At 46.4% G+C, this 24,744-nt stretch overlaps 1 protein-coding gene across 3 annotated transcripts in view; it reads left to right on the top strand.

The window, feature by feature from the left end:
- The window catches only part of NDE1 (nudE neurodevelopment protein 1), a 37,054-nt gene that overhangs the window by 3,038 nt on the left and 9,272 nt on the right, over positions 1-24,744 (top strand). For 2 of the 3 annotated variants that reach the window (XM_045992832.1, XM_045992835.1), the window contains exons 1-4: positions 1,699-1,765; positions 9,222-9,345; positions 10,565-10,718; positions 16,742-16,890. In XM_045992832.1, coding sequence (XP_045848788.1) covers positions 9,263-9,345; positions 10,565-10,718; positions 16,742-16,890 — 386 coding nt within the window. In that variant the 5' untranslated portion in view covers positions 1,699-1,765; positions 9,222-9,262. Of the gene's footprint in view, positions 1-1,698; positions 1,766-9,221; positions 9,346-10,564; positions 10,719-16,741; positions 16,891-24,744 lie in introns of those variants that run through there. The other variant, XM_045992834.1, reaches the window with a different exon arrangement.

Below are 24,744 nucleotides of genomic sequence, written 5' to 3'. Positions count from 1 at the left end.
CAATCCCATGACCCCGAGATCATGACCTGAGCCGAAGGCAGTGGCTTAACCCACTGAGCCACCCAGGCGCCTGAGGAAAAGTTTTGAGAGGAGGGTGTGTATGATATATTAGTGTTTGTGAGCAGGATGGAAGTTTCCTGAAAGACATTTTGGTACTTAACCCTATTGATACAGATAGTGAGGTTACCTTTTGCATATCTGAGCTTCTTCAAGAACTAGCAAGGCCTCAAAACAAAGTCAAATTAGAGAAAGGTCATTCTTAACCATGGCACGGAGGCAGGAAGGATTCTAAGAGATGGCCATAGGCCTCAAAATAGCTAAAAATCTCTTTGCCTCTAGAGTAATGCTAGAGAATGAGGGTATCGGAGTCAAACAGACCCAGGTTTGAAGCCTGGTTTATTACTAATTGGGACTCCTTGGGCAACACATTTAATTTCCTGCACCTTTGTTTTCTCTCTTTATTGAGGACAATAAAATTGCTTTTCTGTGGTTCTCATCATCTGGATCTCAGCTCCACCGTCATTTCCATCTAGCAGCCTTCCCTGATCATCTGAAGTGACCCCTCGTGGCCCTTTTCTCTCAAATGACCCTGTTTATTCCGAAATTATTATTTACAAGCATCTGAAATTATTTTACTCTTTCTCTCTGTTTGCTGATTTAGTGCCTTGCTTTCTTAGTAGCATAAGACTTTTGAAGACTGGCATGTTGTCTGACATTTGTGTTATAAGCTTGAGTGCTCAACAAATATTTGTTGGTGAACAGTTGGGATTGTGTGAGAATAAGAAAACCCCTGTCAGGGGCGCCTGGGTGGCTCAGTGGGTTAAAGCCTCTGCCTTCAGCTCAGATCATGATCCCAGGATCCTGGGATTGAGCCCCACATGGCGCTCTCTGCTTAGCTGGGAGCCTGCTTCTGCCTCTCTCTGTCTGCCTCTCGGCCTACTTGTGAGCTCTGTCTGTCAAATAAATAAGTAAAATCTTAAAAAGAAAAAACCCATGTCAAGAAGTTGGCCTTGCGTCTGACACATAACCAATGAACAAATCACAATCACTTAAGAACTGCACAGATTGTATTTAACTTTATTACTAGGCACTGTCCTAAACGTTTTACAGACTCCAAGTTAACTCAGTTTGTCTCTGCATAACCTCAAGGTAGAATCCTTTAACGGGCCCCCATTTTATAGACGAGGAAACTAAGTCACAGAGAGTTTAAGTCACTCGCCCAAGGTCAACCAGCTAGTAGAAGTACAGCTAGAATTCAAAGCCAGACTCGAAACCAGACCCTTACACACGAAGTTCACTGCCTTTGAAAAAAGATAATGATGTCCAAATTTTTATTTTGGGTGCAAAGAACATGGAACGTTGCTTAGCCTAAGCGGACCTGGATCTTTGTCTTTCCCTTGATGTGGGGGAAATGCGAACGGTGTCCTATTTTCTTGACCAGCGCGGCCCTCGCGTCCAAGCCCGTCCCCGGATGTCCAGAGAACCGCCTGCACACTTCAAGGCGGTCCAGGTCCCTGCCCAGCCGCGGGAGCCTCCCAGGCCCAGGCCCGCTTAGTACCGCCGCTTGGCCACGCGGCGCCGGGGCCCTGGGAAAAAAGTTTCCAAACGGCGCTGCTAGACGCTGATTGGCCGAGGCGGACGCGGTCCCGTGGCGCCGCAGCCAATAGTCGGCGCCCGCCGCGGGTGCGGGGGTGGGGGCGGTGGTCAGAGGCCCGGGCAGCGCCGTCTGCCGCTGCCGCCGCCCGTCCTCGCGGACCGAGCCGGGGTAAGTGCTGAGCTGCGGTGGCCGGGAGCGGGGACCGTCCCGGGACCGCCGCCACCACCGGGAAACTCTTTTGCCCGCCCTAGCGCCCGCCACGCCCTCGGGACCTCTAGGAGCCGCCTTGCAGGGACCCTGCCGCGCCCCTCGCTCGCGCGTCTCTTCCCTGCCGCCTGTACTCCGCGGGTCCCGGGCGCGGCGCTCAAAAATCCCGCTCTCTGCAGGCTCCTTTCCTAACTTTGTGCCTTCCCACTCTTGTGTCCTCGCCTTTGCCAACTTTCTCTTCTAGCGCTGGCTGGTCTCCGACCAGCTGCCCTCCGCTCCCTCCATGACTTCCTCGGTCCTTCGTGCCCTCCTCGTCTCCAACCCCCGCCGCCTGGCTCCTCTGCCCTCCAGCCCTCCCACCCCCACTCCAGGCTGTCCTCCTCACTCTTGGTCTCTTCTCAGCCCCCCGCCACCCCTTTTCCTCCTGCTGCCCCAGACCCTCCCTCATGCCTCGTATCGCGCCCCCCACCCCCGTCCCGCCGTCCACTACACCCTCTAGTTCAGGCCTCTTTCCAAACCCCCCCGACCCCCCCACCCCGCAACTTGGCATCTCCCTGCCTTCGGGAACGTGTTTGGAACCGTCTCTTTCCCTCTGCTTTTCTCAGATCTCTGCGGCAGGAAGGTTCAGATTTCCCATGACAGCACTTTGGGGAAGGATTGGATAAAGGATGAAAATGCTTATTCTACAGTTTGAATGCAGTGGTGGGGCTTCCTTGCCTCCCTGAGATCGTGGGAAATCCCGCTATCACCTTGACACCGTTTTTTGGGAAGCTGCCTTATCTTCTCCAGTCATCTCAGGTTCTCTGCCCCCTGAGGGTCTGAGCTCCCCTGATTTCTTTGTCAAGGCTTTGTACCAGGTTGTGCCTCTTTCTACTTTTAGCCTCGAGGTCCTTTTTAACTTCCTTTCTAAAGAAATGGCCTTTACAGGGTGCACTAGGCAGAGATTTGTCATTTTCTATGCTGGGTTTCTGTATTCTTGGATAGGATGGCATTTTAGGACACAGGGTGCTTTGAAGAGCACTTGGATCCCAGAGACTGACTCGCAGAGCCACTTACCTGACCCCACCGCCACACTGGTCTTTAACCAGGTTTGAAACTTAGATCTTTCCCCTTATTGTGTCCTTTGTGTGGGATTAGATCCCTGAAGTCTCAGGGGTGTCCCATTGGCATATTTTATCTATCCTCTCGTTTTGGATAATAGTTTCTTAACTTGGCTTATTCTGTTTAGATGTTATTTTTGTTTCCAAAGTGTGTTCTTTTGGCTGAGAACGTGTGAGCCCAGAGAGATTACACTCCCTTTCCTTAGCAGCTAATTTCCTAAAGTGAGTTGGCCTGCGTACAGAAGGTTGGTGTCAGCAGCTCAGACTTTCTGCACCTGGTACTGATATAGGTGCTTTCTGTCTGCCTCTCCCAGTAGTGCTTTAGCACTTAGTAGGTATTTGGAAATGTTCGAGAAGGGACAGAGGAGAGGGAAATCGCAGAAGAAAAACATCTTTCCCTGGCATCTTTTTTTTTTCTTTTTAAGATTTTATTTATTTGACACAGCACAAGCAAGGGGAGTGGCAGGCAGAGAGGGAGAAGCAGCCCCCCTACCTCTAGAACAGGGTGCCAATGCAGGGCTCGATCCCAGGACCCGAGAATCATGACCTGAGCCAAAGGCAGACGCCCATCCAACAGAGCCACCCCGGCGCCCCTTTTCCTGGCATCTTGATTCAGTAGAATAAAATTATCTTGGAAAAATAGCCCTCCTATTTTCATTCTATATTTTGATATGAGCTTAAGCTTTTTAAATTTTCAAAGGCAGCATATGTTTACTGTAAAAATCAATGGATATAGTAGTGTGCCCTGTACAGGTTCTTAGTGTCTGCTTTACCCCCATTTGGTACATGGTTCCAGATCCTTTTAAATTCATGCATGCAGAGAGAGCGAGATACCTTTTTTATTTATTTTTAAAGATTTTTACTTATTTGAGAGAGCGAGAGAGAGATTGAGAGAACTAGTAGGGGGAAGGGAAGAGGGAGAAGCAGACTCCCTGCAGAGCAGGGAGCCTGATGTAGGACTGCATCCTAGTATCCTGGGATCATGACTTGAGCCCAAGGCAGATGCTTAACTGACTGAGCCACCCAGGCACCCAAGAAATACCTTTATTAACAAAATTGGCACTCTTTCCTAACGTATCATGAACTTTCTTCCATATTAGTTCATATACTTAACAACTGTGTAATTTTCCAAATCAGCCCTCTGTTGACGGTTGTTTTCTCCAGTTTTCCACATCCGTGAATGATGGCATACACCCTTGAGTATATGTCCTTGCATGCCTATCTAAGTATTTTTGGAGGAAGATCATTATAGCCTTGGAAAGCACAGAGACAGAAGCCAGACTTGCTGACTCTTGACTGGGTTTGCCCCTGTGATGCCACTTCTGCAAAATGTGCAGCCTGCGTCATAACCTAGGAGCTGTTGAAGCACGTGCAGACACTTGGCCGGGGCTTTCTGTCCCCTCCCTTTCCCTTCAGCTCCTCCCTTTGTTTTGATTGGGAAGGTCTGAGGTTGGCGTGGAGAAGGGTGGTGAGTTAATTCTTGATAGTTTATACGTGTCTGCTGCTCCTGACCAGCTGTGCTGGCTTTCTTCACTCCTAGGAAAGCCAAAGGAGGAGAATGCTTTGTTTTCTCTAGGGTTTTGAAATCAAAGGTGGGGTGGAAGATCTAAGTTACGCAAAACAGAGAATACATACTTTTTGAACTTTTTGCTCCCAGCTTGTTCTTTCTTGCCTGCTGTGGCATATACTTTTGAGGTGCCCATTAGGTTTGTCCACAGAGCTCCTGGGGCACAATGGCCTGATGGTGCATTGAGAACACAAGCACAGAGGCAGAATGCTTATAACACTTGTAGCACAAATGAAATAAAGGCATACAGTGCTTATTTTTAAGATAGTGGGTACAGAGTTGTATATACCAAGACCTGTGCCTGTCACAGTGTGCTTGAAAGGACCGGACCAGATGAAACGAGTGCATCTGACCTCCAAACGGTCTCTTGGCAACCCCAAGGAGACCATGAACTTGAATTCAAAGACCCTCCAGTCACCCCCGCCCACCCTACCCCCCAACTTGCACTTGGGTCCGGTTTGCCTCTGCTCTCCACTTGCACCTCTGGAGATGGCCAAGGGGTGCAGAGTTACGGCTCTAGCTTCTGCTTCTAAAAACCCAAGCGATGCCTCTCTTACTCTTAATAATCGGATGGCTTAAAGGGGTTAAATTTGAAGTTACTAAACACCCTGCGTGCGGTGGTTCAGTTCAGTAGGGAGAAGTTGTTTTTCCGAGCCATATTACTGGCTTTCTGTGGCAAAGAATAATGCACATTGGAACTGTGAGACATTTTCAAATGGCAAAGGAAAAAGCATACGTTTTTAAGACTGTTGTTTGAGGGGCGCCTAGGTGGCTCACTGGGTTAAAAAGCCTCTGCCTTCCACTCAGGTCATGATCCCAGGGTCCTGGGATCGAGCCCCGCATTGGGCTCTCTGCTCTGCAGAGAGCCTGCTTCCTCCTCTCTCTCTGCCTGCCTCCCTGCCTACTTGTGATCTCTCTCCCTGTCTAATACATAAATAAATAAAAATCTTAAAGAAAAAAAAAAAAGACTTGTTTGAGAACAAAGCGAAGTTCTGCTGTTACTTCTTCTTAGTCTACGGTATATTTTTCCTCTTCCCTAAGGATTGTTGTTAAAATGCAGGGGGGTTTCGGGTTGAAATGCCAGGCTTGTGGTTTTTGCCCTTCAGTTGAAGCAGCTACAGACGGTGCAGGCTGTGACAGGAGCTCAGGTCTCTGCTTAGCTTCTTTCCACCTCCCCACCCAATCCCAAACCAGAACCTTCCCATCAGTGTGGTTGTAATTAGAGCCTCTGGCGTAATGGAAGTGCCTCCTAAAACATCTCAAATTCATTCCTGAGGATTAAGTTTTAGTCCTCATTGGCTGTGTTTTATTTAGGAAGCTTTTTTCCTAAAGCTCATCTGTCACAAGAGTGCAGTTATGAAACCCCTAGAATGCTATCAGATGTTCCTTACCACGTACACCTGGGCAGGGGGCTGTTTCCAACATGGTATCCTCTCCTCCTGCCATTTCCCACTAATGAGATGACACTCCTGTGCTTAGGGAATGTGGAGTTTTCCTCCATCCTGACAAGCCTCTTGGGAATTAAAGATGTCAACTATAAGCTAGTCTTCAGAGGTTTCTGACTTCTTGCCTTTCCTTAACCTCACATCTCCTACCTGCTAGTCGTCCATCTCTAGCTTCCCCTTTGCTCATTCATTCCACAGGCATTTATTGAGTTCCTGTTATATGCCAGGCACTGTTCTAGGCATTAGGATAAAAAAGCAAGATGGAGAAGGCCCCTGTGCTCAACAATTGACATTCCAGTGGGGGAAGATAAAAACAAAACTCAAAATGATGAAAGAAGACCAAGCAGAGGTTAATATAGTAGTGAAGGGCTAGAGGGGATATTTGGTGGGATATTCAAATAAGGTCTCTCTAGGGAAGACATTCCAGCTGAGATCTGAATGACAAGAAGGATACCTGGGCAGAGATCTGAGGGAGAAGCATTCTAGGCAGAGAACAGCAAGTGCAAAGGTCCTGAGGTGGGAACAAGCTGGGTGTGCTCAAGGAACAAAAAGAAGGTCATCTGGCTTAAACATAAACTAAGGAAGGGGGGTAGGGTTGGGGGATGTTTAGAAAAGTAGGCAGAAACGAATTACATTGAATATTGGATATGATATTTTCCCAAATGTCAGGAAAAGCCTGTCAACATTCATTTTTCCTAGTTCATCAATTTTTCGCCCTATTACATGGACTCCCGTGCCATGCAGTTGAGACCGTCCTTTATAAGATAGTGGCCACACGGCACTCCGTTGCATGGATTCTTGACACTTACAGGGACTGGTTTGGTGACTTCATATCAGATGAGTTCTGGGCTCATTAGAGCTTAAGACTTGAGCAGGGAGTACTGGACCTAAATTTCCCCTTACCCATTGCCATGTTACTTGCTGTTCACTCTAGGTGCTCTGTTCTTTTTACTTTCAGCAAACAACATTTTTCACTGCTTACCTTAATTAGGACCCTCCATGGCAGCCATCCAACCCTAACTGGTATAGTCAAGAAAGGGAGTTGGTTTTCTCTCATAACCTTAAATCAGGTATGACTGGGTTCAGGTGTTCAAATGATACCATCAGGACCCAGTGTCTCCATCTCTTGGCCCTGCTTTCCTCTGTTTTGGCTTCATTCTCTGGCAGACTCCTCCCTTGTGATGGGAAGATGGTCACTGGCAGCTCCAAGCTTACTTCCTACCCTCTTACCCTAGTGGGAAGAGTTTTTCTTTCTTTTTTCTCCTAGCTTTATGGAAATAAAATTGGTATAGAACGTTATGCAAGTTTAAGGTCTCTAACATGATGTTTTGATAAATGCATATATTATGAAACCATTAACACAATAAGGTTCATTAATACTTCCAGAGTGTCTCTCTTGATGACTCTGCAAAAGCCCTAGGCCTGGACACGGGTTTGCTCAGCTCTAGGTAGGGTCACCCCTGAACCAATCATTGGCCTAGTTTGAATTAGACCCGTCCTGTTATTGGCTCAGCTTGGGTTCAGCCCACCTCTGAGCCATCCCTTCTGTAATGGGCCTCCTCCTAGATGCTGGTGTCAGTGCATCTGAATCACATGGAATGAATGGAGGGTTGGTTTCCCCGGGATTGGAGTGGTGGGACAGAAATATGGAAGAAGAAATGCTGGACTGGAAAAAGATCGATAAATGAACAGCCTTCTACTCTTTCCAGCTTCTGTGCGTCCATCCAGCTTTCAGAGAAACTGTTCCCCAGAAGGGGATGGGTGGGGCACATGGCATGTTATCTCTGAATGAGGGAAGGGAGAGAAATCAGAAAGGAGAGATGTGAGTATAGGTACTAACACATCTAATTATCAAAAAGGGCTGTGCCTAAATATAATTGTTTGATTTTTTTTTTTTTTAACCAGGGATCCAGAAGTTGGTGATTGTGTCCATGTCCACACTAACATATTTAGCTGAATGAATCATGTTTGTAGTAAAAAATATAGCTTGTTATGGGGCGCCTGGGTGGCTCAGTCAGTTAAGCGTCCAACTTGTGATTTAGGCTCAGGTTGTGATGCACGATCCTGAGATCAAGCCCTGTGCTCTGAGCTGGAGTGGGTTTAAGATTCTCTCCCTCTGTGCCCCTTACCCCCCCCCCCCACAAAAACAAAACAAATATACAGCTTGTTAATGCCTTGCAAAGTGAGGGGTTGCTTTCATTCTTTCATTCCTAAGGACACCAGATTGTGAGCTCCCTTGAGGGAAGGAAGGGACCTTGGAGATACTCATTTGGGTTCCTGATGAACTTTTGACAAGCTCAGAGCCTTAAATTCAGAGAATAAACTGTTACTTGGAGGGGCTTTATCAGTGGGGAGTCTGTAAACTGCCCGCTGTTCCTAGAGATCTGTTCCCCAGCCTCTGCTCTGGATCTCTCCAAGTCCTCAGAGCCAATTCCCACCCCCTGCCCTCTAGCTACTGTCCCGTTTGTCTGCTTTTCACACCCGGCTCTCCAAAATTTCCTCTACTTCCTCTTCTCCACCTCCTCAAACTCCTCCGCCCAACTTATTCCTCCTCCCCACTCCATGTTGAAACTACTCTTGCTCACACCCCCAGTGACCGACATTTCGCTGAGTCTCCTGGGTATTTTCCAGTCCTTATATTAGCTTCTGTGTTATATCATGGATACTGTGGACCGGTGCTCCTTTTCCCCTTGACACCCATCTATCTACTCCCAGGACAACTCACGGTCTGATTCTTGTCTCTTCATCTCTCTCCTGTCTCCTTAGATGACTGTTTCTTTCTTGGCCTATCAGTCAAACATTGGCATTCCTCAGAGTTCCATAAATAGTCCTTACTAGATTCTCCAGCAGTTCCATCATGAGAAAGAGGGAAGAAGCAGCTACGGGCTCCCGACTCTTATGTATCAGCCCAGAATTCACCCCTGAGTTTCAGCTCTCTTGTTGCTTCCTCGTGTGTCAAACTAGAAATATCCCAAACTGGGCTCATTATCTTCTCGCCCCAAAGACTTTCCGTTCTCCTGGTGGTGGGGATGGTCGTGGCACCAGTTGTCTAAACCATAACCCCAGAAGAGGTCCTCCCCTCCTTTTTTTTTTCCTTGCCCCCCTTCCCCAAATGAATAACATCTGGGTAGCTTTATGTATTCATGAACTTGAGGGTGGGCTGTATTTTATTTGGGCTTGGTTCCAGTTTTTGGCAACGTTTTATCATTGAATGCAACATAAAATTCAGGAAGGTGCCCTCCCCCTCATTGAAGAGGAGCTCTTTTACCAGACATGGGTCATAATGTTAAAGCTTTCTCTCCTAGACACCATGCTACAAGAAGAGTGAGCTCTTGCTGTTTTCACCATGGAGGAGTCGGGAAAGACTTTCAGCTCCGGGGAGGAAGAGGCAAACTACTGGAAAGATATGGCTATGACCTACAAGCAAAGGTCAGTCTTCCAAAGTCCACCCTGCTTTTTTCTTCCCATCATGGTGGCAGCCACCATTCATTTTGGGGCCTCGTAGGTGACAAGCACTCCGAAGGACTTGACAGACATTCGGTCCATTGAATCTCAAAACTGCCTCATGAAGAAACCATTATCACCCCATTTTGCAAACAAATGAGGAACTGAGCCTCAGGGAAGGCCAGGAACTTGCCCAAGGAGGTCACACCAGCCTGTAAGCAGCTGGGCTAGAATGTGAGCACCAAAGCCTCTGGTCCTAAGAAACTGGTGTGTTCCTGCCCATCCTATTTTCTGGCAGGGTTTCATCCATTACGGATGCCCTATCTGGTCAGTCCCTGTGCCTGACAGTATGGGTTGTTGCAGATTTTCATTGTGAAACCAGCGATTCAGTGTCCGTATCTGGGAGTAGAGTGTATGTGTTTATATGTGTGTGTGTTCAGCAGTGTTTCTTTTTATTTTTCATGGACTCTTACACTCTCCACGTGGAGGTCTTATTCCAGTCCCTCTCGTTTCTTTATTCGTAATTGGACTTAAAGATAACTCAGGTTTAGTACTTTTTTTTTTTTTAAGATTTTATTTATTTATTTGACCGATCACAAGTAGGCAGGGAGGCAGGCCGAGAGAGGGAAAGCAGGCTCCCTGCTGAGCAGAGAGCCCGATGTGGGGCTCGATCCCAGGATCCTGAGATCATGACCCGAGCTGAAGGCAGAGGCTTTAACCTACTGAGCCACCCAGGTGCCCCAGGTTTAGTATTTAAAAAAAAAAAAAAAAAATGTTGCTTGAGTTTTGAGGATTGAGGAGCCGGAACTGGGTGTCTCGGGTTGGCCAGGGGCACACTGTAGTGATGGGATAAGCACACATTTATATGAGGCCCAGTTCCTGCTTACAAGTAAATCTGTGGAGGGTGCCCAGTCCCAAGTATACTTACCCCACGTTGAGTTCAAAAACAAAATACATTGAGTGAATGAGTGTGGAGTGAATTGGTAAAGAAATGGCTTTGGAGATCGGCAGCCCTGGGTTCAGGCGCGAGCTCCGCTGCTGACTCACATCAGAAGACCTTGACACAAGTCTTACCTGTACAATGAGGGGAAAGCTAGTTTCCGCCTGGAAAGGGGCTGAGAAACCAGCGAATCCACGCCTCACCCTTGACAGCCCAGGGTGGTGCTCGGTACGTGATCGCCTAATGTGTCTGGGGCTCCCGCAGGGCAGAGAACACGCAGGAGGAGCTCCGAGAATTCCAGGAGGGCAGCCGCGAATATGAAGCCGAACTGGAGACGCAGCTGCAGCAGATCGAAACCAGGAACAGGGACCTCCTGTCGGAAAATAACCGCCTCCGCATGGAGCTGGAGACCATCAAGGTGAGGGGGCACAGACGGCAGGTCCAGGGACGCTTCCAGTGTGGCATGTGTGCCTGGGAAAGCGAGCCCGGCCATGCAAGGGGCCGCGGCCAGCCCTGGGCACGCTCCCCGCTCCCTCCAGGCCTGCTGGGCAGAAGTGGTGCCAGGAATCTTTTCTGCCCCCATAGGGAGGAGCTCTGTGACAAGCAAGTCATACCCGTGTCCCCACAGTCATCCTTGGCTGTCTACCGCACCCCCAGCAGGCAGGTGAAAGGCAGAGTATGGAGTGTCACTGCATTTGCTGACCTTCAGGTCATACAGAGTCCGGATTATGCTTCCCAGTGGGGTAGCCCCCAGCCACTTGGGGCAGTTGACAGTTAACTGTTCATGCAAGTGAGTAAAAACATCATTCCTCACCTCAACTAGCTGCGTTTCCGCTGCTCAGGGGCCCCACGTCTGTAGTGGGTATCGTTAATGGAGGGAGAGGTGGAGAATATTTCCATCATTCCAGCAAGTTCTGTTGGACAGTGCCTGTCCAGAGCAGGTTCGTCAGCCTGGACACTGCGGACCTTTGAGGTCCAGTAACTTTCCGTGGCCAGGGCTGAGTTTTGCCATGTAGAATGTTGGACGGCATCGCTGGTCTTGGCCCACTCATGCCAGGGGTCCCCTCTCCCCCCAGAGTTACGGAACAAAAATAGCTGCCGACACTGCCAAGTGTCTGGAGCGCCACTGGTCCGAAGGGTAAAGACTGCCTTTTGGGCATTCTGTAGGGCTCCACACAGAAGCACTTACACCGTGCCCTGCAGACGGCAGCTGTCAGCCCTCATTGCCAGGCGGGATCAGGGTCTCCTTCCTGACTCTCGGGCCCAAACCCACCCTTGCCCCGAGATTCCTGATCTAGGGGCTCCTAGGCATGTCTGCAGTCTCTTCTAAGATCTACTAACTTAGTTTAGAGAGTGAGAGTAGGGGGAGGGGCAGAGGGAGAGACAAAATCCTGGAACAGACTCCCTGCTGACCACGGAGCCTGAGATCACAAACTGAACTGAAATCAAGAGTCGGCTGCTTAGCTGACTGAGCCACCCAGGGGCCTCTTCATATTTTAAAAAGCTCCCCATGTAAATTTTTTTTTTTTTTTAAGATTTTATTTATTTATTTGCCAGCGATCACAAGTAGGCATGGAGGCAGGCAGAGAGAATGGAATGTCCAGTAGACCTGAACATCCTGGCTTTAGTTGCATCTGGGAAAAAGTGGGATCCACAATGGACTGGGAATTGAGAGATGGGAGGGGCAGAGGAAAGATCCCAAAGACGTCAGATGCTGAGCAGAGGCGTGTAAGCTTTTCATGTCATAGACCGCAGAGCCCACACTGGACATGTGCAGGTCTGACCCACTGACGTTTTTTGCTTAGCCTTCTGTGGCTTTTATTCATTCTATGATGACACTTTTTTTTTTTTTTTAAGATTTTATTTATTTATTTGACAGAGATCACAGGTAGGCAGAGAGGCAGGCACAGAGAGAGGGGGAAGCAGGCTCCCCGCTGAGCAGAGAGCCCGATGCGGGGCTCTATCCCAGGACCCTGGGATCATGACCTGAGCCGAAGGCAGAGGCTTTAACCCACTGAGCCACCCAGGCGCCCCTATCATGACACTTTTCAAGCATATTACAAGGTTGAAAGAATTTTCCAGGGACCACCTGTATATCCACCACCTAGGCTCTGCCAATCACCTTTCCATACTTTATTTATTTATTTTTTGCCATAATTGATTTTTATTTCCTGTTTATCCATCCATCAATCTGGTTTTCTAATGCATTTCAAAGTGACTTGCGGACATCTGTACACTTCTCTGTAAATACTTCAGCATGCGGTTACTAAGTAGAGTGGAGGGTTTGTTTACAGTTCATTCTTTTGATAGTAAACTGTTATCTGTAGTGTTTTTTAAAGATTTTATTTAGCGAGTTCACATGTGGGCTGGGGGAGGGGCAGAGGGAGAATCTCAAGCCCACTTCACCCTGAGCACAGAACCCCATGTGGGGCTCGATCTCAGGACCCTGAGATCATGACCTGAGCCAAAATCAAGAATTGGATGCTTAACCAACGGAGCCACCTAGGCACCCCTAGTGTTTAAGTAGTTAAAATTCAAAGTTGTGAGTCTTCGTATATCTGGATTTCTGACTTTCCTTAAGAATCAGCATGCCAGGGGCGCCTGGGTGGCTCAGTGGGTTAAGCCTCTGCCTTCAGCTCAGGTCATGATCTCAGGGTCCTGGGATCGAGCCCCGTATCGGGCTCTCTGCTTGGCAGGGAGCCTGCTTCCTCCCCTCTCTGGCTGCTGCTCTGCCTACTTGTAATCTCTCTCTCTCTCTCTCAATCTGTAAAAAAAAAAGAAAAAAAAATTTAAAAAAAAAAAAAAAAGAATCAGCATGCCAGGGGCGCCTGGGTGGCTCAGTGGTTTAAGCTGCTGCCTTCAGCTCAGGTCATGATCTCAGGGTCCTGGGATCGAGTCCCACATCAGGCTCTCTGCTTGGCAGGGAGCCTGCTTCCTCCTCTCTCTCTGCCTGCCTCTCTCCCTACTTGTGCTCTCTATCTGTCAAATAAATAAATAAAATTAAAAAAAAAAGAATCAGCATGCCAGGCCTGCATTCTTCCACACCAGCGAAAAGCCAGGTAGCGGTGGCCGAGACAGAGCAAGCATTCACCAGCCCGTCCCCGTCCCCACTACTGTCCCCCACCTCCATCCCTGACACGGAGGGATAAGTGCCCTTTGCTTTATCTGTACACCTGGCCTGCGCCTCTAATTTTTTTTGTTTTAAGATTTTATTTATTTATTTGTCAGAACGCGAGCACACAAGTAGGCAGAGAGGCAGGCAGAGGTGGAGAGAGAAGCAGGCTCCCCAACTGAGCAGAGAGCCTGATGTGAGACTCAGTCCCAGACCCTGGGATCATGACCTGAGCCGAAGGCAGCGGCTTAACCTCCTGAGCCACCCAGGCGTCCCCGTGCCACTCATTTTGTGGACAGCCCAACCCTTGCCACAGGCAGTGAGGAGTCATCATGCTTACTTGAAGGGGACTCAGGGAGCAGAAGCTGTGTGGAATGGGCGATATGAACCACAGTCGGGAGCAGGACCGGGCCTCCACAGAGGCAGACCCCCGTTGAGCAATGATGAAGTAACTGCTTTAAGACCAAGCCCTTGAACCTGCAAACGCCTCTTCATGACAGATGCCTGAGATGCAGAGCACAGAGCAGGAGAAGGAAGAGAAATGTCCGGGGGAACAGAACTGCCACCGGGGCACCTGGCTGGCTTGGTTGTTGGAGTGTGCAACTCAGGGTCTCGGGGTCATGAGTTCGAGCCTGAGACTACTTTAAAAAGTAATTTAAATTTAAATAATTTTTAATTTAAATATAAATAATCTTTAAATTTAAAAGTAATTTTTAATTTAAATTTAAAAGTAATTTTTAATTTAAATTTAAAAGTAATTTTTAAATTTAAAAGTAATTTTTAAATTTAAAAAAGTAATCTTGAGCCCCAGATAACTTTAAAAAATAGATAAACTGCCACCAGCAAATATGTGTCAGTCGCCTCGGAGGAATGTTCTCCACGGAGCCTTCTTGACAACTGGCTTATTCATCTCAAGTTGAATGAGAAGGCCTGTAAAGGATCAAACAGCGCGTCTGTTGATGCCTCCATCAGCTGACCGCTTATTAGAATTAGCCCCAAATGAAAGCACCATATTGAGCAACGGCTTTTCATGTCCACAAGTTCAAAGGCCATCGTTTGAATCTTTATGCTGGCGGAGAAGCCCGTTAACTGCATCATCTTGGAACCTGCATCTGAATTGGGGTTAATGACAGCGGCTCCCCAGCACTCCTGTTTTGTTTGGAGATGCACCCAGAGAAAGGGTGTGAGGCCCTCCGAGCCAGCCCAGGGAACTGGCCCTTGCGTGGGGTTTGGTTGGCTCCTCCTTGCCAGAGAGGAGTCGCTTGCTCTGCTCACGGCCAGGAAACAGAGCATCAGAGGGGACGGAGCAGGGTGAGGATGTGGCGTGCCCTCCCTGTCCCCACCCTGTAAATGATCTGCTTGTTCTGTGGGAGCTCTTCTCACAGTGCTCTCACCACGCCTCTCTGGCCCAGGCACCAGTATGTCATTCTCCACCCCCCTACATCCCGACTGTTTTCTAGCAACGCCTGTGTTTACTCGATTGAGGAAAGAAGAGTGTGTCTGTCTCTCAAGCTTCCTTTCTTTCTTTCTTGTTTTTGAAGATTTTATTTATTTGACACATAGAGAGCACAAGTCAGCAGAGTGGCAGGCAGTGGGAGAGGGAGAAGCAGCCTCTCTGCTGAGCAGGGAGCCCGATGTGGGGCTCAACCCCAGGACCCTAAGATCATGACCTGAGCCAAAGGCAGCTGCTTAACCAACTGAGCCACCCAGGCACCCTGTTTTGTTTTGTGTGTGTGTGTGTATGTGTGTTTTAAGATTTTAACTTTTAGGGGCGCCTGGGTGGCTCAGTGGGTTAAGCCTCTGCCTTCAGCTCAGGTCATGATCTCAGAGTTCTGGGACTGAGTGCTGCATCAGGCTCTCTACTCGGCAGGGAGCCTGCTTCCTCTGTCTCTTCTGCGTATACTTGTGATCTCTCTCTGTCAAATAAAATCTTTAAAAAAAAAAAAAAATTCTTAAGTAATCTCCACACCCAATATGGGGCTCGAACTCACAACCCTGAGACGAAGGGTTGCATACTCTACCAACTGAGGCAGGTAGCTGCCCTTCAAACTTTCTAATTAGACTTTGGGCCTTTCCTGTGGGACACATTTCGTGTGTAGGTGAAGGGAAAGCAGTGAGGGTGTTTGGTGAAGGAAGGTGGTTGGAAAGAGTAGCTAGAGCAGAATGTGTGTGTGCGTGCATATGTGTGCATGTGCGATCGATACCTGTGTGGCCCGGGAGGAGATGTTTGAGGGCAATTTAGCACTGTTGTTTAATGAGCACAAGCCCCAGGAGCCCAGATTGGATCTTGGCTCAGTCATTTGCTACCAAATGACTTTGGGCTAATGAAGTAGTCTCAGTTCACATCTCTGAAGTAGCGTTAAATGAGCCAATGTAAGTATTATCCTGAGCCCAGGAGCTGGCCCAGAGTAAGCATGCAATGAACGAATGTTAGCTGGCTGAAACTGGGCAGTGACAGATCATGAAGTCATCTGACCCTTCCTTGCCTTGGAAAGTACTAGTCAGATCACACTAAGCTCTCTTGATAATTAATAACAGATTGTGGGTTTTATTTTGTTTCCTTCCTTCCTTCCCCCAAAGGTCCAGAAGTCCTCTTTAACTCCCCCATGCTGCAGGGAGCGTGTCATGGGTCACAAAGTTAGAACAGTTGTCAGACTAAGTACATGGTTTCCTGCTCTTAGGGCAGGGCACAAGCCACCAAAGTTATTGTGATTCCTGATACGCAATCCGGGGATGTCATGGGAACTGGGTTTGTGTTGCCCTTGTGGATGAGGCGTGGAGAGGTCTATGTGACTTCCCATGGCTGTGGACACCTTGAACGAAGTAATTGTGTTGAAGATTGTTGGGGGCTTCTTGATACCCAGAGGCTGCAGCGACCAAGTTCAGGAGGGGACCGGGTATAAGACACTTGTGGGCCAGAAGGCAGGAAGCACTTGGGACATAACAACTTTGAATGGTGGCCCCTCGTTCTCGCCATCTGCCCTCACTTGCTTCAGAGTCCGTGACTGTGGAGAGAAGGTTCTACTGGCTGAGGTTAGCCGTGTGTCCTGGCTGTGGTGGGAGGCTGCGAGAATGTCTGGAGCCTCCATAGTGTGATATGACGACCAGTCCAATAAAGCTCCTAAGATAAGGCAGGGCTAGATTCGCTAAGGAAATCAGTGCTACCGAGCGGTGCACCTAGGAAGGGTCGGGTGCTACGAGCTCACAACAGGAGAGCATCCATTCCAGGATTAATCCTTCAGTATTTTGAAGAAGTGACAGGGAAAGGAGGTAAGCCCAGCTTATCAGAAGTCTTAAATCACATTCTCACTGTCGATTTTGTTCTCCAGGAGAAGTTTGAAACGCAGCACTCGGAAGGCTACCGGCAGATCTCAGCCTTGGAGGATGACCTTGCCCAGACCAAAGCAATCAAGGATCAACTTCAGAAATACATCCGAGAGCTGGAGCAAGCAAACGATGACTTGGAAAGAGCAAAACGGTATGTCGGGAAGGAGAGGACAGGTTTGGGGCTGCATTCATGTGGCCATCGGTAGGTGAATGTCAACAGGTAGCATTTGGGCTAAGACCAGGGGATGCAGAGGCATCATCCAGGGAAGGGTATGAGGTGAGAACATCCCAGGCAGGACAAGCATGTGCTCCATACCGCCCTAAGGTCAACATGTACAAAGGACAGGATTTTTTTTTTAAGATTTTATTTATTTGGGAAAGAACAAACAATAAAGGTTTTTGCAGCAAAAAAATAAAATCTTTTTGCAGCAAAAAAGAAAAGATTTTATTTATTTGAGAGAAAGTGAGCATGAGCAGGGGAGTGGGACAGAGGCAGAGGGAGAAGGGCTTCATATCAGGACCCCGGGACCATGACCTAAGCTGAAGGCTGACACTTAACCAACTGAGCCACCCAGGCACCCCAAGAACAGGATTTCTTTCTTTCTTTCTTTCTTTTTTTTTTTTTTTAAGAGTTTATTCATCCATTTGACAGAGACCACAAGTAGGCAGAGAGAGAGAGAGGAAGCAGGCCTCCCGCTGAGCAAAGAGCCCGACGCGGGGCTTGATCCCAGGACCCCAGGACCACGACCTGAGCTGAAGGCAGAGGCTTTAACCCACTGAGCCACAGCGCCCCAAGAACAGGATTTCTTAAATTGACGTGGTGTTGTTCAGCAGAATACTGACAATCGTAACGAACATTTATTGAATAACTACTCCATGCCAGGCCCCCTTTTTTCTTTAATGAAAACACTTGAAAAATTAGATATAAATTGCTGATAGTGGCATACACAGATTTTAAATATATAGTTCCATAATTTTGGCAAATTGCCTCTATGTTCATTGCTTGCTCTTGTTAAGATACGGAACCTTTGTGTTGCCCCCATAGTCCCCTGCGTTAGTGTTAATAATAATATTATTACTAGTTTAAATGGGCTCCACACCCAGCATGGAGCCCAATGTGGGGTTTGAACTCAGAACCCTGAGATCAAGGCCTGAGCTGAGACCAAGAGTCAAACGCTCAACCAACTGAGCCCCCAGGTGCCCCATCCCCTGCATTATTTTTTAGGGGTTGCTTTAGGATCACAGCATACACTTTGTCATACCACTTCCTATAAAATACAACAGCGTTGCAGTCTTACAGTTCCATTTTTATTATCCTTGAACTTTCTGGTATACCCATAATACTGTTATGTCTACAAATGCTGTGGATTCCACAATATGTTGCTATAATTTTTGCTTTTTTTTTTTTAAAGATTTCATTTATTTACTTGACAGAGATCACAAGTAGGAAGAGAGGCAGGCAGAGAGAGAGAGAGGGGGAAGCAGACTCCCCACTGAGCAGAGAGCCCGATACGGGGCTCAATCCCGGGACCCTGAGATCATGACCTGAGCTGAAGGCAAAGGCTTTAACCCACTGAGCCATCCAGGTGCCCCATAATTTTTGCTTTAAAAAGCCAAGTATATTTTAAAGAAATTAGAGTAAAAAGATGGGCTTTCATAGTTATCCACATAGGTATCATTTCTGGTTCATTCCTTCCTGAGGACCTGGGTTTCCCCCTGGTACCCACTTCCTTCAGCTTGAAGAACTTCCCTTAGGATTTCTTGCAGCACAGGCCTGTGCACAGTGAAGTCTCCATATTTTAGTTTATCGAAAGTGTCCTTCTTTTCCTTTCATTCTTGAAAGGTACATCCACTGGATGTAGAATTCTGGATTGACAGGTTTTTTTGTTTTTTCCTCGTTCAGTGGATTGTTCCACTGTCTTGTGGTTTCCTTGGTTCAGGTCAGAAGTTAGTGGTCATTTGAATGGTTACTTTCCAGTATATAATGTGTTTTTTTCTGGCCGCTCTCAGATTCTCTCTTAATTTTTTGTTTGCCACAGTTCATGATACGCTTTGATTTTATATGTACTTAACATTTCTTTAAATTGTTGGATTTAACCAGAACTGATTTTTTAAAATTTCCTTTTAATCTCTTTGGCCAATGGAGCTCGAACTCATGCCCCTGAGATTGAGAGTTAGCTGCTCTACCAACTGAGCCAGCCAGGTGCCCCTATATGTATTTATCTTGATATCTGGGCTTCTTTAGTCTGTACATTTCTCTTTTTGCTTAACTTTAGTCATTATTTCTTAAAGATTTGTGCTGCCCCATTTCTCTCTCCTGGCCTTCTGGGACACCAGCTATGTATGCACACATAAGTCCTTTTGATGTTGTCACACAGCCCCTTCCTTTCTACCCCCCCCCATCTTGTTTTCTTTTGGTTCTTCAAATTGGATAATTTCTATTGATCTGGTTTCAAGTTCACTGACTCCTCTCCAATCTGCTGATAAGCCAGTTCCAATAGTGTGTTTAGAGATCGTATTTTCAGTTCTGAATTTCCTTTTTTTTTTTTAAGATTTCATTTATTTGTTTGACAGCAGGAGAGAGCACAAGCAGGGGAGTAGCAGGCAGAGGCAGAGGGAGAGGGAGAGGGAGAAGCAGGCTCTTTGCTGAGCAGGGAGTTTGATATGGGGCTTGATCCCAGGACTCTGGGACCATGACCTGAGCAAAAAGCAGATGCTTAACCGACTGAGCCATCCAGGCATCCCTGCCGCCTTCTTCTTTTTTTTTTTTTTTTTAATTCCCTTTATTTATTTTTTTAAAGATTTATTTATCTGAGAGAGAGAGAGAGCACATGAACAGAGAGAGAGAATCCCAAGCAGACTCCCCACTGAGTGCAGAGCCTACATGGGGCTTGATCTCACAACCCTGAGATCATGACCTGAGCCAATATCAAGAGTCAGACACTTAACAGACTGAGCCACCCAGGCGCCCCATCTTTATATTCTTGTACATAGGTATAGTAGCTACTTTAAAGTCCTTTTCTGCTAATTCTAACATCTTGGCTATCCTAGGGCTATTTCCAGTGATTGCCTTTTCTCCTGAGTTTGGGTCACATTTTTTGTGCTCTTCATGTGTTGTGTTGAGTAATCTTGAATTCTGGACATTATGAATGATGTGTTGCAAAAACTATGGATTATGTTTTTGATTTTTTTTTTTTCCTGGTCTATTAACTAGGCTGAACTAACACTCCCAACTTCCCGCTTCATGAGCAGTAGCTGAAATCTGTTTGATTCTCTTAGCCTTCACCAGGCTGCCTCAGGACTGCTAAGCATATGTATGGTTCAGGGATTAGCCCGAGATGTGGGAAGACTTTAGATGAGAATTTGACTGTGATGGTGGTTTTTTTCCACTGGAGCTGTCGGCAGAACAGTCGCAGAGATGTGACATTCACGCACTGCTGGTTCTTTCTTCTGAGTATTGACGCCCGTTGTTGCCCGTGCCTTCAGAACATGACTGTTGGATCCAGAGTTTGTAGTTGTAATCTCTGGCAGCTTTGTTTGCTCTGATACAAGCCACCTTAGCGTGATCAGAAGTGGGATCTCTTTTCTCATCCATTTGTCAGAGCTCTTTGTATATTATTTATTTATTTATTTGAGAGAGAGAGAATGACAGAGAGGATGAGAGGGGAGGGGCAGAGGGAGAAACAGACTCTCCGTGGAGCAGGGAGCCTGATTCGGAACTCAATCCCGGGACTCCAGGATCATGACCTGAGCCAAAGGCAGTCGCTTAACCAACTGAGCCACCCAGGTGCTCCTCTTTGTATATTTTTGCCGCTCATCTCTTGTCTTGTGTGGAAAATATTTCTCATAGAATAATCTCATCTTTTACCTTTGTCTCTGGTATCATTTTCCATACAAATAATTGTTAATTTTAGGTCATCCTGTTTATATCTCCTTTTTTAACTTTTAGGTTTCCAGACTGCACTAGGGAAATCTCCTTGATCCCTTGATTGTGCGTGTCTTCTCTTAAATTTCGTTATAGGACTTTCTTATTATTTGTTTTATACTTATATTTTTCATCTGCCTGAAATTTGTCTACTACAAGACGTGGGTCCAATTATGTTTTCAGTACATAGATAGCCAATTGTACCAGTCCTATTTATTAAATACTCATTTTTTCCATTGAATTTAACCCATCCCCAGCATATGTTAATCTCTGACATATCCTGGGATCTCATTCTGGATTCTTAAAGCTTTTTCTTTTTTTTTTTTTTCTTAAAGATTTTATTTATTTATTTGACAGACAGAGATCACAAGTAGACAGAGAGGCAGGCAGAGAGAGAGGAAGGGAAGCAGGTTCCCCAATGAGCAGAGAGCCCAATGCGGGGCTCGATCCCAGGACCCTGGGGTCATGACCTGAGCTGAAAGCAAAGGCTTTAACCCACTGAGCCACCTAGGCGCCCCCTCATCCTGGGTTCTTTATTTTGGTGGCGTGTACGATTTGTGAACTACTATACTAATACCATAATGACTTGATTACCATGACTTTGTAGTATGTTCGCAAACCACTGGGCATACCATTGTTTTCCCTGGTGTTTCTTTGATCAAAGCAAGACACGTGGCCCAAGCCAGGAGATGGGACAGTACATTCCAAGCACAGTGAGGCCATAGCAAGAATGTGGGTGTAGGGCCGGTGAAGAATAAGGACCATTAATTCAGTCTACCATGAAGACAGAGTACATGCACGGGTTCCAAAATAATATACAAAGAATAGAGGTTTTCTTATGCAAATTCAAGCAAATAAAAATGAAAATTCATCTTACCCTCCCCCTCCCACAAAGAGCATTCTATACACGCCATTGTACATCTTCTTTCACATAACAGTACATCTTGAGGATCTTTCAGGACACAGAGCATTCTTTGTTCTTTTTTTCCCCAAGTGCATAATATTCTATTGTATGGTTGGTGTTGCATAGTACATAATAATTTATTTGTCCGGTCGCCTGTGGATGGATGTCTGCTACGTCCGCATTGCTGTAATGAATCCTAAATGTGGCTTGCCCAGATTTTATCTGTAGCTTCAGTGCCCACAAGTGAACCTGCTGGGTCTAGCGATAGATGCGTCTGTGATTTTGGTCGTTTTTGCCCACTTGTTCTTTTTGTGGTTGTATCACTTTACATTCCCAGCAGGTGTGTGTGTAATTTCCTCTTTTCCAAATAACTTCACTAACCGAGTGGTTTTCAAACTTTGCATTTCTGCCAGTCTAGTAAGTGATCAATGGGTACGTTTCTCAGTTACGAGTGACGTTGATTCCTTTTCCTAATTTAAGAACTGTTTTATTTCGGGGCGCCTGGGTGGCTCAGTGGGTTAAAGCCTCTGCCTTCGGCTCAGGTCATGATCCCAGGGTCCTGGGATCGAGCCCAGCATCGGGCTCTCTGCTCAGCAGGGAGCCTGCTTCCTCCTCTCTCTCTGCCTGCCTCTCTGCCTACTTGTGATCTCTGTCTGTCAAATAAATAAAAATCTTAAAACAAAAAAAAAGGAAAAAAAACTGTTTTATTTCTTTTTCTATGAACTCTTTATCTTTGCCTATTTTTCAGTTCGGTTGCTGTTTTTCATTTCTAGGGGATCGTTCTATATTCGTGATACGAATTGAAAATATTTGGTGTTTACATTTGTCTTTTGGCTTTGTCTGTTGTATATGTTCCTGGGAAAAGTGATTTGATTTCTCTGTAATGAGACGTATCAGTCAGAGTTGGGAGGGCTTTCTGCAATCCAAGGTTTGTAAAGCTATTAGTCTGTGCTTCCTTTTTCTTATCTTCCATTTCTTTTTTTTTTTTTTTTTAAGATTTTATTTATTTATTTGACAGAGATCACAAGTAGGCAGATAGGCAGGCAGAGAGAGTGAGAGGGAAGCAGGCTCCGTGCCGAGCAGAGAGCCCGATGCGGGGCTTGATCCCAGGACCCTGAGATCATGACCTGAGCCGAAGGCAGCGGCTTAAACCACTGAGCCACCCAGGCGCCCCTTATCTTCCATTTCTTTATGTTTTTATAAACTAAAGGTGTATTGGATTAACATTCCAGCCAAATGCTGAATCGTTCGGTATTAAAATCAGATGAGGTAGAAGGAAGGCCCAAATCTTCATTATAGAATGCATAAAGTTTTGGAATATTGAAATTTTATTAAAAAATATAAAAACCTGACATTTTATTATAAAATTTTAATAGTGATATTTTGAAAATTTGACCGTCTACTTCAAGAACAGTAATTTCTCAGCCTTACCAGGTATTTGTTTGCTAAAGCTGTTCCCCTGTACATCTGTAAAACAAAATGACTTACTTTTTTTTTTTTTTAAGATTTTTTATTTATTTATTTGACAGAGATCCCAAGTAGACAGAGAGGGGAAAGCAGGCTCCCCGATGCGGGGCTCAATCCTAGGACCCCGGGACCATGACCTGAGCCGAAGGCAGAGGCTTTAACCCACTGAGCCACCCAGGCGCCCCCAAAATGACTTACTTTTAGTTAGGAGATAACCTTGAAAGATTCAGGGCCTCATTGGAAGTAACTAAAAATTAAATACATTCCTTAAATGTTCTTTTTTGTTTAACATATGAATGCTGAGATATGGAAAAGTTGTACAAAGATTAACATTGATTTTATCTAACTTTACTCCTCTGTGTGTTATGGTTATATAGACATTTCCAAAAAACTTGTGATAAAAACACACCATCATATTCACCACCATAACCATTTTAAAAAAGATTTTATTTATTTATTTGACAGAGGGAGAGCACAAGCAGGGGGAACAGCAGGGTGAGAGGGAGACACTCCCTGCAAAGCAGAGAGCCCGACGCGGGGCTCAATCCCAGGACCCTGAGATCATGACCTGAGCTGAAGGCAGATGCCCGACTGACTGAGCCAGCTGGGCGCCCCAGCCAGTGTTAAGTGTACAGTTGAGTAGCATTAAGTGTGTTCACATTATTGTGCAACAGCTCTGCACACCTTTCTCATCCTGCAACATTGCGACTTGTACCCACTAAGCACTAAATCCTTCTCTGTCCTCCCTCCTGCCCTTGGTAATCCCCTTTCTGCTTTCTGTGATTTTTCACTACTATGGACACTCTGTAGGCGTGGATCCTGCAGTATTTGTCCTCTTGTGGGACAAATTATTTTCTTAGCCTAGTGCCCTTGAGACTCACGCACGTTGTAGCGTCCAACAGGATTTCCTTTTCTTTTTTAAGGGTGCATAATATTCCTACAATGGACCCAACACAGGTTTGAACCACATGGGTCCACTCACATACGCACTTCTTTTTTCAATAGATGCAGTGTAGCACTATAAATGTATTTTCTCTTACAATTTACTTAATAGCATTTTCTTTAGCTTACTCTATTGTAGAGTACAGTATGTAATACATATGGCGTAACTAATATGTTTTAATCGACTGTTCATGTTGTTGGTAAGGCTGGTTGATCGTAGGCTATCAGTAGTTAATTTTTCAGAGTCGAGAGTTATACGCAGATTTGTGACTACGTGGGGGGGGTCGGCACCCATTGCCCCTGCGTTGTTCCAGGATCAACCGTATATTCCACATTCTCTTGATCCCTGTATCTGTTCGTGGATATTGGGATCAGTTCTGCTTCTTTGTTGTGAATGATGCTTTTCTGCACACGAGGGTACAAATATCTTTGAGATCCTGCTTTCACTTCTGGTAAATGGAATTTACATGTGAATTTAACATACATGGTAAATGGAATTACCATTCCCCCCCTTTTTTTTTTTTTAAGATTTAGTTATGTATTTGAGAGAGAGAGCAGGCAGGAGGGGCAGAGAGAGAGCCGAAGGAATCCTGAGCAGACTCCACTCTAAGCTCAGAGCCCGACGCAGGGCTCGATCTCCTAACTCTGAGATCACGACCTGAGCCGAAAAACCACAAGTCAGTTGCCCAGCTGAGTGACCACCAGGGGCCCCTCCATCTTTAAGTTTTTAAGGTACCTCCACACTGTTTTCGTAATGACCCACCATT

Source organism: Meles meles, chromosome 21 (assembly GCF_922984935.1).
Source record: "Meles meles chromosome 21, mMelMel3.1 paternal haplotype, whole genome shotgun sequence".
Lineage (NCBI taxonomy): Eukaryota > Metazoa > Chordata > Mammalia > Carnivora > Mustelidae > Meles > Meles meles.
Note: the sequence above shows the minus strand (reverse complement) of the source record. Positions and strands in the feature narration are given on the sequence as shown.